The sequence below is a fragment of the Anarhichas minor genome, unplaced genomic scaffold (assembly GCF_050575085.1).
Source record: "Anarhichas minor isolate MPS153535 unplaced genomic scaffold, ASM5057508v1 ptg000025l, whole genome shotgun sequence".
NCBI classification, from domain to species: domain Eukaryota; kingdom Metazoa; phylum Chordata; class Actinopteri; order Perciformes; family Anarhichadidae; genus Anarhichas; species Anarhichas minor.
Genome location: NW_027466471.1, coordinates 10,585,927 through 10,600,099, shown reverse-complemented (window position 1 = coordinate 10,600,099; position 14,173 = coordinate 10,585,927). Strand labels below are relative to the sequence as shown.

Sequence of the window (14,173 nt, the reverse complement as noted above, 5' to 3'; positions counted from 1 at the left end):
AAAGTACATTACATTACAATAAATATATTAATGTACTTGTGTGTTTTTTTTTCCACTAGTCCTCTTCTAACATGGAGAGATGTTCAGCACATAATTGTAAAGACCTCAAGAGCCGGACATCTCAGTGCCCCTGACTGGAAGACCAATGCTGCTGGTTACAATGGTACACACACACACACACACACACACACACACACACACACACACACACACACACACACACACACACAGTGTGTTATAAAGAATACTAGAAAAATAGTTGCGGAGAAATCAATATGCAGTATTTTGACACCTGAATTTGTTTCCTCTCATCACAAAAGGGATGATGAGCAGTTTCCAAAAATGTTTCTTGCTTAACTACTGCGCCACCAGCTGCCATCTGTCAGGGTCCATGTTGGGGTTGCATTTTGTAACTTTGTGTGTACGAGGGAGAGAAACCAACACAGTGAGAACTAGGGGTCAGCCAGGCTACAGGCCCAGTGTGCCTGGAGATTTTCCAAGTGACTGTTTTTTTCAAAGAGGAACTAAAGAGAAACAGAACAGGGAATGAGGGGTGGGAGAAGTATGGAAGGAATTCATATTTGAGCTGTTGTACTCATAAGTTAAGTAGTTTATAAACTTTCTTTTTAATTTTTAGACAACTACCTTGTATGTCCACAGTATTTTCATTTCAGTTAGTAGAGAACATCAAATTTAGAGAATACTGAATCTTTTTTTGAGACACATTTTGACTCTGTAATAACCCAGATAACAGTCTTTACTAGAAATATAAAAACAGTACAATACTAGATGCCTTTAAGGAGGGCAACAAACCTGTCCAGAGGTCTTGGCACTGATTTATTCTGACTCCCTCTTTCAGATTTTTTTCAGGGTGTATGATTTCAAGATTGGGAAAATAATGGAAAAATCTTCTTGAGAAATTTTGAACTATAAACACTCATTGTTGAGTAAACCATCACTAGTATGAGAAACAGTAGAGTCGTCATTAGAGTGGTCTGATCTACTGTGACTTTTCACTGTTTCCTACAGTCAGCCATCTTTACGGCTTTGGTCTGATGGACGCTGAGGCGATGGTGAAGGAGGCGGAGCGATGGAAGCAAGTCCCTACTCAGCACGTCTGTGTGGAGAGCGCAGACCGACAAATAAGGTAGAATGAACCAGCACACGCACACACACACACACACACGTATCCTGACATACTAGCTTGCAGGACACGTGTTTTAGACAACTTGTTGAGCACAACTTCATTAACCTGAAATCATATTGAACCATGAGTCTCCTTTCGCATTTCAATTCATACTAACTGTCCAAAAGTATATTAGATATTATATCAATATGTCATTGTTAAACCTCTCTGTGCAGGCAAGTCAAGTTCTTCCACACCAAACTTGGAAAATCATTTCCTCATGGTCCTCACTTTGTTCAACTTGACAAACTGTTTTCACAAAGTTGGATGCACTCTATTGTCTAAAATGTCATTGTTTGCTGGAGCATTAGGATTTCCCTTAATTGGACCTAAAAGGTCCAAACCAACAGCATGTGGACTGGGGTGTCTACATAAATTAATTCTTGGACTCTACTGCTGTGCCTCAATAATGGATGGCTATTCTATAGTTAAACAGGTATATTAACTGTGGTAGACTCTCTGAGTTTGAAGTGAAATGCCAGATAACTGAGTCAACTCTAACAACAACATATGTGACGCAACTTCTTTCTCAGTTTTTCTCACATTTTTTTCTTTCCCTGGTGTTTTATGCACCAGCATGTGTTTGAGAGTGCGGTTGTGCAAGCTGTACCTTGATAGGGGCCAAGCATTAGTTCTGGCAGGGTGGTTTTCACATAAGACCTTTACTACGCACACACACACAAACACACACACACATGGAGAGAGCCAGGGCTTCACAGCTTGTTATTCTTGATGCAGCTGGAAGCCTGAGCACTGTTCTGTGTTAGGCTGGCTGGCTGAACTCGGGCCCTGGTTTGCTTTCAGTCAAAGGCTCGGTGGCCAGCGACTGCAGCATTACCAGTGTCATTCTGTCTGTTCTGCTTCAGTGCACAAGTCAGTCCACATGAGGCTTATGCAGTCCAGCTTGTGTCAGAGGCAGTTGTGCTAAGCCCTCTGTACTCATGGATTGTGTGTTGGCTCATGGAGAGATTACCACTGTTGTTGTGTAAAAGAAATAAAACAACCATGTCATTTTAGCCTCCTTCTTCCATGTATAGTATGTAAGTAGTATTTATGAAGTAGCCTTAGAGATGTGTGAAATGGTCAGTCAAACATTTGTCCAGTTACTGGGAGCTTGAGCCTTTTTCAGAAACAAAATGACCCTTCTTCCATCCAGCCAAATGACAGACTCGCAAAGTAAAAGTAGGCAATAACTAGGAAACATAAGGCTTTATTTTGTTTGGTTTGGTTTTGGAACAAAGTCATGACATTTTATTGTGTAACACATTACAAAACTGCCCTAAAAAGTCTGAGACATTCTTTTCCCTTAATTAACCACTTTATTGAGTAAAAATCTCTTCATCTCTTCATGTTTTTTTCATAGATTGTGTTTTGGAGGCAGGTCTATATGCGTCTCTTTTTCTTTGTTGGTGTACATCTACAGATGTGCGTGTTCTGTGCTTCTGACTTGCTGCATGAGTGCAGCCATCACCTCACTGCTGTATGTTCCCACAAACCCTCTGGCCGGCCTCTCTGACTGCGTTTGGTAATGTCTGTCTGCGATCGCTCGCCTCACTCCACTTGGAGCACGCACCAGGAAAACTGCCTGATCCGTGTGCAGTCAGGATGGTGTTAATCGGCTGTGCGTCTGCTCTGCTCGGTCCCATGCGTGTGGTTCAGTTATCTGTGTTGTGTCATGGAGAAGCCAGAGCTGTGATATCAGCCCTGGACTCCCCAGCCATTACTGCTGTCCGCTTTCCAAACAGTCATTAACTACTTACGAAAGAGACAATCAGTGTTTTCTCTCTGTTATTCATTCCATCATGTCTGCTTGAGCTCGTGCCATTTCCTTGTGTTTCTCAGTTTACAGTGGTTTTAATGCTAATTGTTTATATTGACTATTAGTCCCTCAAGAATGATAAAAATGATCAGAGTAGAAGGACAAATGTAGAAATTGTTATGGATTGTTTACCTGCCTGTATTCTGGAAAAACGATTCATAATGCGCTGCTTTAAATAATAAGGAACCACTTTGACTCCTTTCTTACTAATTTGCTGATTTAATTGTTAAGAGAAAGGGGAATTTGTTTCAGCCATGTTAGTAGTTTAAAATATATACATTTACAATACATTTCTCAATTGAAATCGTTAAATTCATCTTGCTGGCCAGTTATGGCCTTTCACAAACAAATTGGTATATTTAGCTGTAATTAACAATCCATAGACTAATTGTGAGTCAACACGATCGCCCACTTATCATTTCAGACGGTTACATTCACACTTAGGTTTTAAAAAACCCATTAGCAGAATGCAGGTATTTGACTAATTGAAATATCTGTGGGTCTCGACGGGCACTATGTGGTCTGAATGGCAAAAGAAAGAACTTTTAATAATCAAATACATTGTGTTGCTCTTTTTCTCAGTTAATTCTTGAGCCAAGTTTGAATAATATGTTGTTCCAAGAGAAACGCTTCATCTTCATTGCACATCTTAAGGCAATCTTTACCAGCCGATAATTGTCTTGGGGTAACTTTCCTCTTAATGATAAACATCTGTGCTGTATCACTGAGGCCCTAAAAATGTCATCACTGTCATTGTAACCCTGACAACCCAGGGGGGAAATAAAACTGGTTCCAATACAGGATCAAACCACACATGTCACTGGCATTAATTGTCTTTCAAATAATAATTATGGTAATCCTTTTTATATTATTTTGCGAGCAAGCGTCATTCACCAGCTCTATTTTAGTTTCCAGCAAATAAATCCTGCATGTAATCCAGCCAGTGAGTTGACATGTTGAGCTGGCTCAATTGCTTCATGTGTTCCCTGTTGTGCAGCAGCAGCGGACAGTATGAGCCTTTTTTTACTTGCTCTAGCAAGATGGTGTCCATTGTCCCCCGAACTGGACCTGTCCATGTTTTCACGTTTTTTTGTCATTCTACTGCTATTATATTAGATCATACCACAGATGTTATTCAAGGAGTCATTATATTTTTGTGTTGGGTGATCATTCTGTTGCGGAGCTGTGCTTGGCAGGCAAAACAAAAAAGGCTCTTTGTCTTTTTATCATGCTCATGGTTCTTTGTTCCTTTGGCAGGTTGAGGTTTATGAAATGGAAAACGTTTGTGCATGATCTTTGGTTTTTTGAGGAGGTTAAATCAAAGTACATGTGATTGCGTTGAGGGGTGCCGTAGTGAAATGAAACTTGATATTGAGCGTTATGTCGTTCACTAACATATAGCCGACTGAACAGAATGTGTCAGTGTAGGGAGACAGCCACAGTCCCCAACCTCCCCGAAGGAGCAAACGGACTACAAGTACATTATGGCTGAGAGCACACGGAGTTACATTCAGCAGCTAAATCCTGTGTTTTGAAGATCATGTCCAGATTAATTTAACTCTAACCAAATGTGTGGTTAATAAATAAGGGTATCTGATACTAAACGGGCCCCATTGTCACAATACCTGATCCAGCTATTTGTCTCTGTATCAGACCAATATCAGTATCAGCACATCTCTAATTAGTAGCTCTAAACAAGTTCACTTTAAAATTTGTACCACAGCTTTGTAAAGAGGAAAGATATCTAATTTTGAAAGACAAGTACATTTCCTGAAGCTACTGTAATCAGAGCCCACGTTTTATCTTAAGTGATTTCAAGCTCATCTATGAAACACACTTTTAATCTCATTGGCCATCTGCTCCGCTCTAATATCTGATATCCTGTTTCTGTTTGCTTTTTTGTTGTTGAGGTTTGATGATTGTTCGAAAATCACGGTTGCAACGATATGTACTAGTGCACCCAGCAAATGAACTAATACCACAATGTCCAAAAATTTGTTTTATGGCTTTCCCACTTTCTGTGAGTAGAGCTGGTTAAAAGTGGACTTTCTTGTTTCCTTCAGTGGCCTGATTGATAACATTGAATAAAGACAATGGGCCTCATTCACAAACAGTACGTAAGCACAAATTGTGACTCTGGAATTCATTCATATTTTCTTACCTGAATTTGTTTTACAAACAAATTAACGATTTATTAGACAAAAAATTGAATCTGTTAATTTACTAATATATTGGCCAAATGTATTAAATACCTATTAAATTGATGCCCTTTCATCCTAATATAACAATTTTGTAATGTCTTGTTTCCATTTTGTCTTCATGTATCATACACTATCTGTGTCTTGATATCCTCTTCTGTTGATGCGAAGAGTTTTTACTGTGTAATGTATTTTTTTAGTTTTATTTTATGTATGCAATTAAAGTTTACTCAACGTTTAACTTTGCTGCCTTCTTGGCCGGATTGGCATCGCAAAAGAGATTGTATCTCAATGGATTTCGTCTGGTTAAATATAAATCGGAATACGTTTGTAACTGTTAATGTTCCAAGAAATAACAAACTGGATATTTTGGTTTTTGTTTGCGTTTTCTTCTCATGTCTAACTTTTTGATTGGTTCCCATCTTGTCTTGCAGAACTATCCGTCCAGAGCATGTGGTCCGGTCGGTGTACAAGGCAACGGGATGCACCGACAACCCCAACCACCATGTGATCTACCTGGAGCACGTGGTCGTACGTATTACAATCACACACCCTCGCCGTGGGGACCTGTCAATCAATCTGACCTCACCCTCAGGGACCAAGTCTCAGCTGCTTGCCAACAGGTAACAAAGCAAGTTGTGATATCTGCAATGTAATACTACATACAATGCAAAGACATCATGTGTAATGATTTTTTGTCAGAATGTGATCTTCAAATATAATAACCCACATTGAGATATGTTTTTTTGACAGTGTTTTGCTAATTATGTCAAAACAGAAAGGGGATTAAAAATTCAGCTTTTTTGTTCTGACTTAAAAAAAGGCGAAGTGCTTCTAATTTACAAATGTTGTGACCCATGGGGTTGAATACTTACATAAGCTAAATGAGGTGTTTCTGTCCATTTAAATGAATTTGCTCGATTCTCCAAAAATGTCACTTGTCTATGCTTGCTTCGTTAACAAGAATAATTTTTAATCTGGGCTGAAACACCATAAGCGCTGTATGTACCTAGTCCATGTTCACCTCAAATGAACCACAGTCATGTACAATGTTTGCTCACGGTTCATTTGAGACTGGGATTGTACTCGGTTGAGTGGCTGAGATTGTTTGTACTGGTATTTGCAGTACTTGAGTTGTTTCCTCATCTATGATTTTGTGTGTTTGTATGGGTGTGTGTGTGTGTGTGTGTGCGCCTGGATGTGTTGTTGATGTGCAGGTTGTTTGATCACTCCATGGAGGGTTTTAAGAACTGGGAGTTTATGACCACCCACTGCTGGGGAGAGAAGGCAGCAGGCGACTGGGTCCTAGAGATCTATGATTCACCTTCGCAACTCCGCAGCCAGAAAGTACCCGGTATGACAGTGTTGCTAATTTCTCTAATTTAAAAAGAAAATCATCAGTCTACTTACCCATTTATTTAATTACAGAAACAGTAGAAATAGAAGGAACAGGAAGAAGTACAGCAGGAGCACACATGCTGCTCTCCAGGCAATGAACTTAACTGCTCAAATGACCCACTAATTTAACAACATAATAAAGTCTCAAAGGGAGACTAGCAGTCGCTAAAAAGCTGTTCTGGCAGTCACTATAGTCCCATATAACATGTGCCTAGTTTTCTCATGTGTGTTATTATAAAATAATGTAATATAATCTACTTATGGTAGCTGAACATACCTTGAAATATAGAACAACGTAGAAGGGTGGGGAAAGATTGTTGAACTGAGTTATCATCTTACAACTGAACAGCAAAAAAGAAAATCCTGCCTTTACACATCTATTTATCTTTTTTTTGTGCAACATAAAGACAATCATATAGCTGTCAAAGGATATTCAGCTGGTTGCCATCAGGACAGACTGAAGTGTGTAATACTTTTACAATGCTTCTGTTTCCTCAGGCAAGCTTAAAGAGTGGTCACTGGTGCTGTACGGCACCTCTGCGCACCCGTACTCATCTCTGCGCAGCGATAAGCCCCGCTCCACAGACATGCTGACGCCCACCGAAGAGGAGTTCAACGGTAAGTGATAAGTCCAGAGCCGCACATAGACAGGTTTGCCATAGTAGCAGCATTGCAAAGTAACATCATTCTTTAGTGTCCTAGCTGTACATAAACTCTGTTAATAGTGACAAAGTAATGAGACCATAAAACCTATTCATACGGTCATCATCTCTTTACTATGTTACTTCTGTGTGTCTCCAGGCCCCTGTGACTCTGAATGCAATGAGAACGGCTGTGAAGGTCCTGGACCCAATCACTGCATCAATTGCCTCCACTACTTCCTCAAGTTCAAGAACAACACCAGGTCAGACTGCTTAAAGCTCCCTTACTGTAAATCTGTTTATCATAAAGCAGGCACAAATGCAATATCAATTTTGTGAGTTATCGGATTTCGTAAAAAGTCCCTCCGGAGTGTTGTTCAGAGCACCGCGCTCTTGGAGCGGCAGAGCGTACTCGGGGCATTGTGTCTGAGGAGACGGAGCAGCTGAGCGCAAAGTGCATTGAATTTGGAAATGTTACTTGTTTACCAAACCATTTAATCAAACGTTTAGCTAAGCTACATTTACGCCAACTCCTAACGTTAACTATGGACCCAAGCTGTTGCCTAGCATCGCAGTTTTGTTGAAATGCGCCAAAACAGAGCACTTTAGACGGAGTGTATTTAGACGGAGTGTATTTAGACGGAGTGTATTTAGACGGAGTGTATTTAGACAGACAGTATAGACAGCAAAACTTAGATTTCATTTTTAAATATTGGGAATATAATTCCGCTCGGTCTCACCGACTATAGATTCTCAAAGTATTCATGAAGATTTAAACGTAATTGCTGTGCGGACGTCTCCAGAGCCAACGCAGGTTTAAGAGTGTGAACTCCTCTGGGAGTTAAAACCTCTTGAGCACGACGCCCCCAAATTTGGGGGCTCTCGGGCTCAGAACCCCTCAAACTCACATGCAGCAAATAGCCTGATTATTAGCCAGTAGTGTGGACACGGCCACTTTTTATTTTCGATGAACCAGCAACGTGTGGACAACAACATCATATAAGTCACTTATTATAAACTCCAAAGACAACTATAGGCTACTCATATAAGCACAAACATATCGTGGCATAAAAGCACCAAATCCTGGCCCGAAATCGGCGCTATGAGTACAGTAAATCAATGTTTGTACCCTCATGCTAACGGCTACCCAGTCATACAATGCATTTATTAGCATTAGCACACGTGGCGGAACACGTAACTAACTTCTGTTTTACGATCCGTAGAAGCACTAAACCGTTGGTGGATGATCAAACGTACCTTCATGCTGAACTTCGCCGACAAAAATCGTGGTTATGCGCCCAAGTTTTCTCAAAATATGGATAATAACGTCGCGGAATTTCCGTTCCAAAGCTGTAGTCATTGCTGCCAACTGCATACTGTTGACTTCCGACTTGTTTCCAGAATAAGAGCGGTCAAGGGGGCTTGGGCGAGTGGTCAGACTGCCTGCGACCGGAAATTTCCGCCGGGGTACACGCCTCACTTCTGGCAACTTTATTCTATGAAATCTGTTGACGATCACCACCAAATTTGGCATGAGTCTTCCTAAGACGATGACGCATCTAAAGAGGGGTTGTTTTTGGAAATCGACCGAGGATAGGCTGAGATCCAGCCACACACACACACATGCAATGAGAAAATCCTACAGATGACAGCCAAAACTGGCTCTGATGATGTTATGAATATGAATATGATTCCTATTATCTGTATTTGGATGTATTGAATCATATGAGTGATAAAGAAAGTGAAATATATAGTTATATAGTGTATAAAAGTACAATGTAAGAGCTGCAACAGCTGGTTCGAAAATGATGCCTCGCCTGACTAAAACCTCTTATTCTTAACTTTATTCCACTTTATTCCACTTTAACCTTTTTTTAATAACTACTGATCAGTTATGCTATGACTTGGGAAAGAATCAGGGAGCTAGCTGCATTATTTCAATAACCTTTTATCACTGAAAGTGCATTTTTCCCAGGCGAGGCTGAATATTTTCACTTTCAGCTGTGTTATGTCTTATTCTCTATATTAACCAGCAACATATTCACAATATGACCAATGTAAACTATGTCACAGGTGTTGTGATCTGATTATATCAACAAAAATTATTAAAATCGACCTTGTAGTTACAGAGCTATGGTCAGTTTTGTAGGGCTATGCTTTTTCGCTCAGAGACCTCAAAAACGGCTCCGAGATTAAGAGGTTAAGAGACTGCCAAATAAAGAGCGGGATCAATATTAGCTGAAGGTCTCAATCAGAAAGGTGAAGTGAATGTCTGTATATTCACCGAGAACTTTTATTTGATTTAATCAGTTCAAGGCTATATTCCGATAGTGTTCTCGAGCTTCAAAAAAACATTTGTATAACAGCACAGTTTGCATGACTGCATTTGATGATCAGTATTCCGGCAGAAATTGACTGTGCATGTTTTTGCTCTGTATATGGAACAACCAAATCTCCGGTGATGGCTTGACATGTCGATAAAGTTAAATCTTGGATGTGGGTATTTATTTGGTTGTAGTTGGATCTTTGAAGAGTAGGAAACACAGTCCAGGGTGGAGAGAGGCAACAAGCTGTTAATCTTTCTGAAGCTGTTTAAGAATTTCTTTCTTAATTCTTAACACATATTCAACATCTTTGTTATGACCTCTACCTCATATTTAGTTTTAAGAAGCATGCATGAACACTAACATTGACATAATTGGCTAACTATGGTTAAAGAATGCTAGGTGTGCTGTGGTGTTGGCAGTATGTTTCTTACATGGCGGTGGCAAAGGCTCAAAATGATTTACAATAAATACTGTAGCAGCTTTCTAGATCAGACGTCACAACAGAAGGCAAACGCATGACATACTGTTGAGAAACGATGTGTAAACAGGTGGGTCCTGAGCTGCTCTTTAAAGGCTCTCACAGTTGGAGCCACTACTTCAAATGCATTCTGTTTTGTTGTTCTTTCAGTATCACAACTACATGACATAATCTCTAGCTTGTTATAATATTCTGACTCTTCGTCATGTCTTGGTCTGAATTTCTGTCACATTTGGATTTTCACATTTTGATGTTATCTCTCTGATGTGCTTATCAGTGCTTACTTACTCTGGATCATTTGGATCATTTTGTTTCCATTTTGCCACCTTTTAAGGTCGCAGCTCAATGCTGCCCTGGTATTTGTTGAGCTTAGTGTGAATAGGCTTTAACCTTATCAGTGTGATAGCAGAGATGCTGTTTCCTGTCGTTCATATCATGTTCAGTCTCTCCCTTCCCCCTTTTTAAAAGTATGTGTGTGTTTGTGTGTGTGTGTGTGTGTGTGTGTGCGTGTGAACATGTGTGTGTGCCCTTAGGATCCCATTAGGATCAAAGTCTGTTCTAATTGCCTTTGTGTCGGCGGGTCTCTGCACTAATAAAAGGCAACCCGATGCAGGTGCATGAGAATGTGCAAGCTTAGGCGCTGCCTTATCATTAGCCCACTTTAGAGGTGTGCTGCCCTTTTTGTGCCACCACAGGGAGCAATTGATGAATGAAGATTGGGGGAGTGGTAGGAGGAAGGAGGAGGAATGGTGGTGTTGTTTAATGTTCAGATAATTACATCCCTATATATGTGTTTGATGGTCTCGTGTCTAGACCAACCAAAAGGTGTGTGGGTCTTTGAATCTTTGTAGGGGTTTTGCACTTCTATGCGTATGTGTGCATTGTATTGTACACAGGCTCGTCGGCAGAATTTTGGAAATATTCCGATTGTAAGTCTACTAGTCTGTCAAAGAGTTTCTCTACATGATGAAGGGTGTTTTCAAGAGCGTTACTTCACCGGGACTACATTGAGTTGGGAAATTTAGTTTTTGTATTTATTCAATAATGTAATTGATAATTTTTCGTAAAATTTAAAACATTCTAAAAACTCACCATGTATAACTTTAAATTATGAAATGTAAATGACACGATGCAAGAAACACATACTGAGGACATGACCCTCTTTGTCCTCAGCGGTAGCCACAGTCCTGATCTGTTCTGATCAAAAGCACTGTAACTGCGTATGAATCAGTTTCATGCATTTGTCAATTAGCTGAATTTCAAAATATATCAATTTCCTTTATCGGCATGAAAGGTAACCAACATTTTGGGATGTGCTCACGTTTGGTTTCACCTCCACCAATAGTGATTTTTCAACCCATGTGTTTCTTGCCCTGTTTAAGCAAATGTTGCTACGTCCTCAAGTCTTCGTGATGCCTTTGGTGACTGAAACATAATCATAGCTGATGGGAATGATGGACAAAAATAACCTTGAAATGTTCTTTTAAATTTCTTTTACCACATTTTCCTGTCTATACAATTTCAAGAACTCACTCAGATCTGACATTGTGGTCAGGAAAGTGTTTCTCACATTTAGTGGTATCCTTGGTGTAGACGGTTCATTATAGTGTTTGTACAATCTTTATCGGTTAAAAAACCATTTCATTGAAGCTGGAGGACAAACACATGGCAGTGTATACGTGCACTTGTGGATTACGTGTTTCACACATGCAATGTGTGTTTCTTGGCAGACAACAATGTAGTGTGTGACGAAGGCTTAAGGAGTGCGTACGTCTGTGTGTGTGTGTTTTGTGCTCTTGAGGATTTTAGAGATGTTTTTCACCTTTTAGGAAGGGAGCCTCAGGGTGAAATGAGGGGGTGACAGAGGGCTGTGAAGTTATCCAACAGATGTTACACCTGTTCACCATATAGCCCCCGCATGCACACACTTGGTCCCTCTACTTCAGTTTGTCCAAACTCCATTTGTACATGAAAAAGAAGTTTTACGAAAAAAATATTCTGCTTTACTCCTTTAAAACTATATTTTTCTCAACTTATATTTATAAGTGCACATGATATATATTTCCCATAATATCCTTACATAAGAGGCATGTTTTCTGTCAGACATATGCTTTACATTTCGAGCCCGTTAACATTATACTGATGCTGTGTGTTAATCAAGGAACAATGACATCAATTTGGACTCTTTATCTCATTGTAAAGTCAACATAAACTAAATACAACCAGAATATGTCTGCAAGAAATACAAACTGTCCCTTCTTTCTGTTCCACTTTTGCCTTTTTGTGACGCTCTCTTTCACCCTGCCCTCCTCCCTTCTCTCCCTTAAATCACCTCTCTCCAGGATGTGTGTGTCGGAGTGCCCCAGTGGCTTTTTCCGTGATGATAGGAAGCGCTGCAAGAAGTGCTCCTCGTTGTGTGAGACCTGCGTTGGTAGCCGTAGCGACCAGTGCACCACATGCAGGACTGGTTTCCACCTCAATGAGGGCTCCAACACGTGTGGCGCCAACTGTGGCGACGGCTTCTACCTCGACCATGGTACGTTTCACCGGTGGCCAAACGGACTCTGCAATGTACAAACTCTAAAGTAATGAGTGCACACATGATGGCACACCCTGCAGTCAAGGACGTGTTTCAGAACTCTTTCATTGTTCCTTAGTCCCACCTTGGGGATTTGCAATCAGACTTCAAAATTGTTTTCTCTTTTGCATCTGTTTCAGTGTATACGATGTTTAAACAATATTAAAATGCCAATTACAATTTGTCAGAGCCAAAAGTGGTGTCTTCAAATTTGCAGTTTTGTGTAACTGACACTGTCTAAAATCAAAAAGCAGAACATATTCACAGTTGAGAAGCTAGAACTACCAAATTCTTTGCATTTCTTAAATAACAAATAATTGATCATTAACATCATTAATTAATTTTCTTTTGATTGACTCCAGTTCTCTTGAAAGGCAATGTAAACATGTAAAAGTTATTTTAATGGAAATCTGTGTGTGACCTGTCCATATGTACCTCCTCCACCCTGTAATGATTTTCTGATTCCTGAAAATCTCACCAACAATCCTCACTTACTGTCTCCTCCCCCTCACTTCTGACCATATGACTTCCCAAACAGAACCATAATGGCTGTGTACATGAGCAAGGTTTATTGGAAATGTAGAAATATCAGTTTTCATTAATCGTCATAGTCTACTCTGTGGTTTCCCATAATGGTAAAGCATATTATTCATGAATGTTTTTCGCAATCCTCGTCGCTGTTGAGAGCAGAGTTGTTCATGTGCATTGTGATAAAGTGTGTCATTGCCTTTAGTCTTCCTTTTGAAATATTCATCTACATTCCTATCCTCCCTCACCAACACACAATCCTCTTTTTCATCCCAGCAGCTTTAGCCTTTTGACATCTCTGCTCTTCCCCCTGCCGTCTGTCCTCCTGTTTTGTTCATCTTCACCTTCTTCTACTTATTCTCTCTCCCGTTCTCACTGGTCTTCATCATTCACTTCACCCATTATCTTCCTCTTCATTATTGTCTTCTTCCTCTGCTCCCTTTCTTCATTTTAAATGTAGCCAGACTTCTGCTTCCTATTAGCCACGGTGTGACCGGCTCACCTGGTGTCTTTCAGATTCCAACATTTGCCGGAGATGTCCAGAGAACTGTAAGAAGTGCACCACCTCCAACATCTGCACAGAATGTAAACCTGGGATGAGGTAAACTGGGAGTCATGCAGATTGATCATTGATCATTTCACAGGAAGTGATTTCCGTCTTGCTTTGTCTGTTGCTGCAAAACATGTGAATATACACCTTATAACCTGCAGTGTTTCGATTGTAATGGTATAGTTAGAAATGCTGCAACCACAACAAAATGATTGCTTTTCCTCTTAACTGCCGCAGAACCAGATTGAAGGATTTGTTTCACATTTCACCACTCCCTATGACGGCAGACTTTTTGGCCCACCTTCAAGCAATTACAAAATGCTTTTATCCAAAACACTCGCAATTTGTTTCTCATGATGGCAGCGAGTTAACGTGCAAGTTGCTGGCCTAACAATGGGGAGCAACTTGGGATTCAGTGTCTTGCCCCAGGACGGCATGTGGAGCCGGGGATCGAACTCCCTGAGCTACAG

At 40.3% G+C, this 14,173-nt stretch overlaps 1 protein-coding gene across 2 annotated transcripts in view; it reads left to right on the top strand.

Moving 5' to 3' along the window:
* The window catches only part of pcsk5b (proprotein convertase subtilisin/kexin type 5b), a 51,951-nt gene that overhangs the window by 30,269 nt on the left and 7,509 nt on the right, over nucleotides 1-14,173 (top strand). For both annotated transcript variants that reach the window (XM_076098793.1, XM_076098792.1), the window contains 8 exons: nucleotides 60-163; nucleotides 1,030-1,147; nucleotides 5,638-5,826; nucleotides 6,421-6,557; nucleotides 7,100-7,219; nucleotides 7,403-7,505; nucleotides 12,390-12,583; nucleotides 13,670-13,754. In XM_076098793.1, the coding sequence (XP_075954908.1) occupies nucleotides 60-163; nucleotides 1,030-1,147; nucleotides 5,638-5,826; nucleotides 6,421-6,557; nucleotides 7,100-7,219; nucleotides 7,403-7,505; nucleotides 12,390-12,583; nucleotides 13,670-13,754 (1,050 nt within the window). The remainder of the gene's footprint in view (nucleotides 1-59; nucleotides 164-1,029; nucleotides 1,148-5,637; nucleotides 5,827-6,420; nucleotides 6,558-7,099; nucleotides 7,220-7,402; nucleotides 7,506-12,389; nucleotides 12,584-13,669; nucleotides 13,755-14,173) is intronic.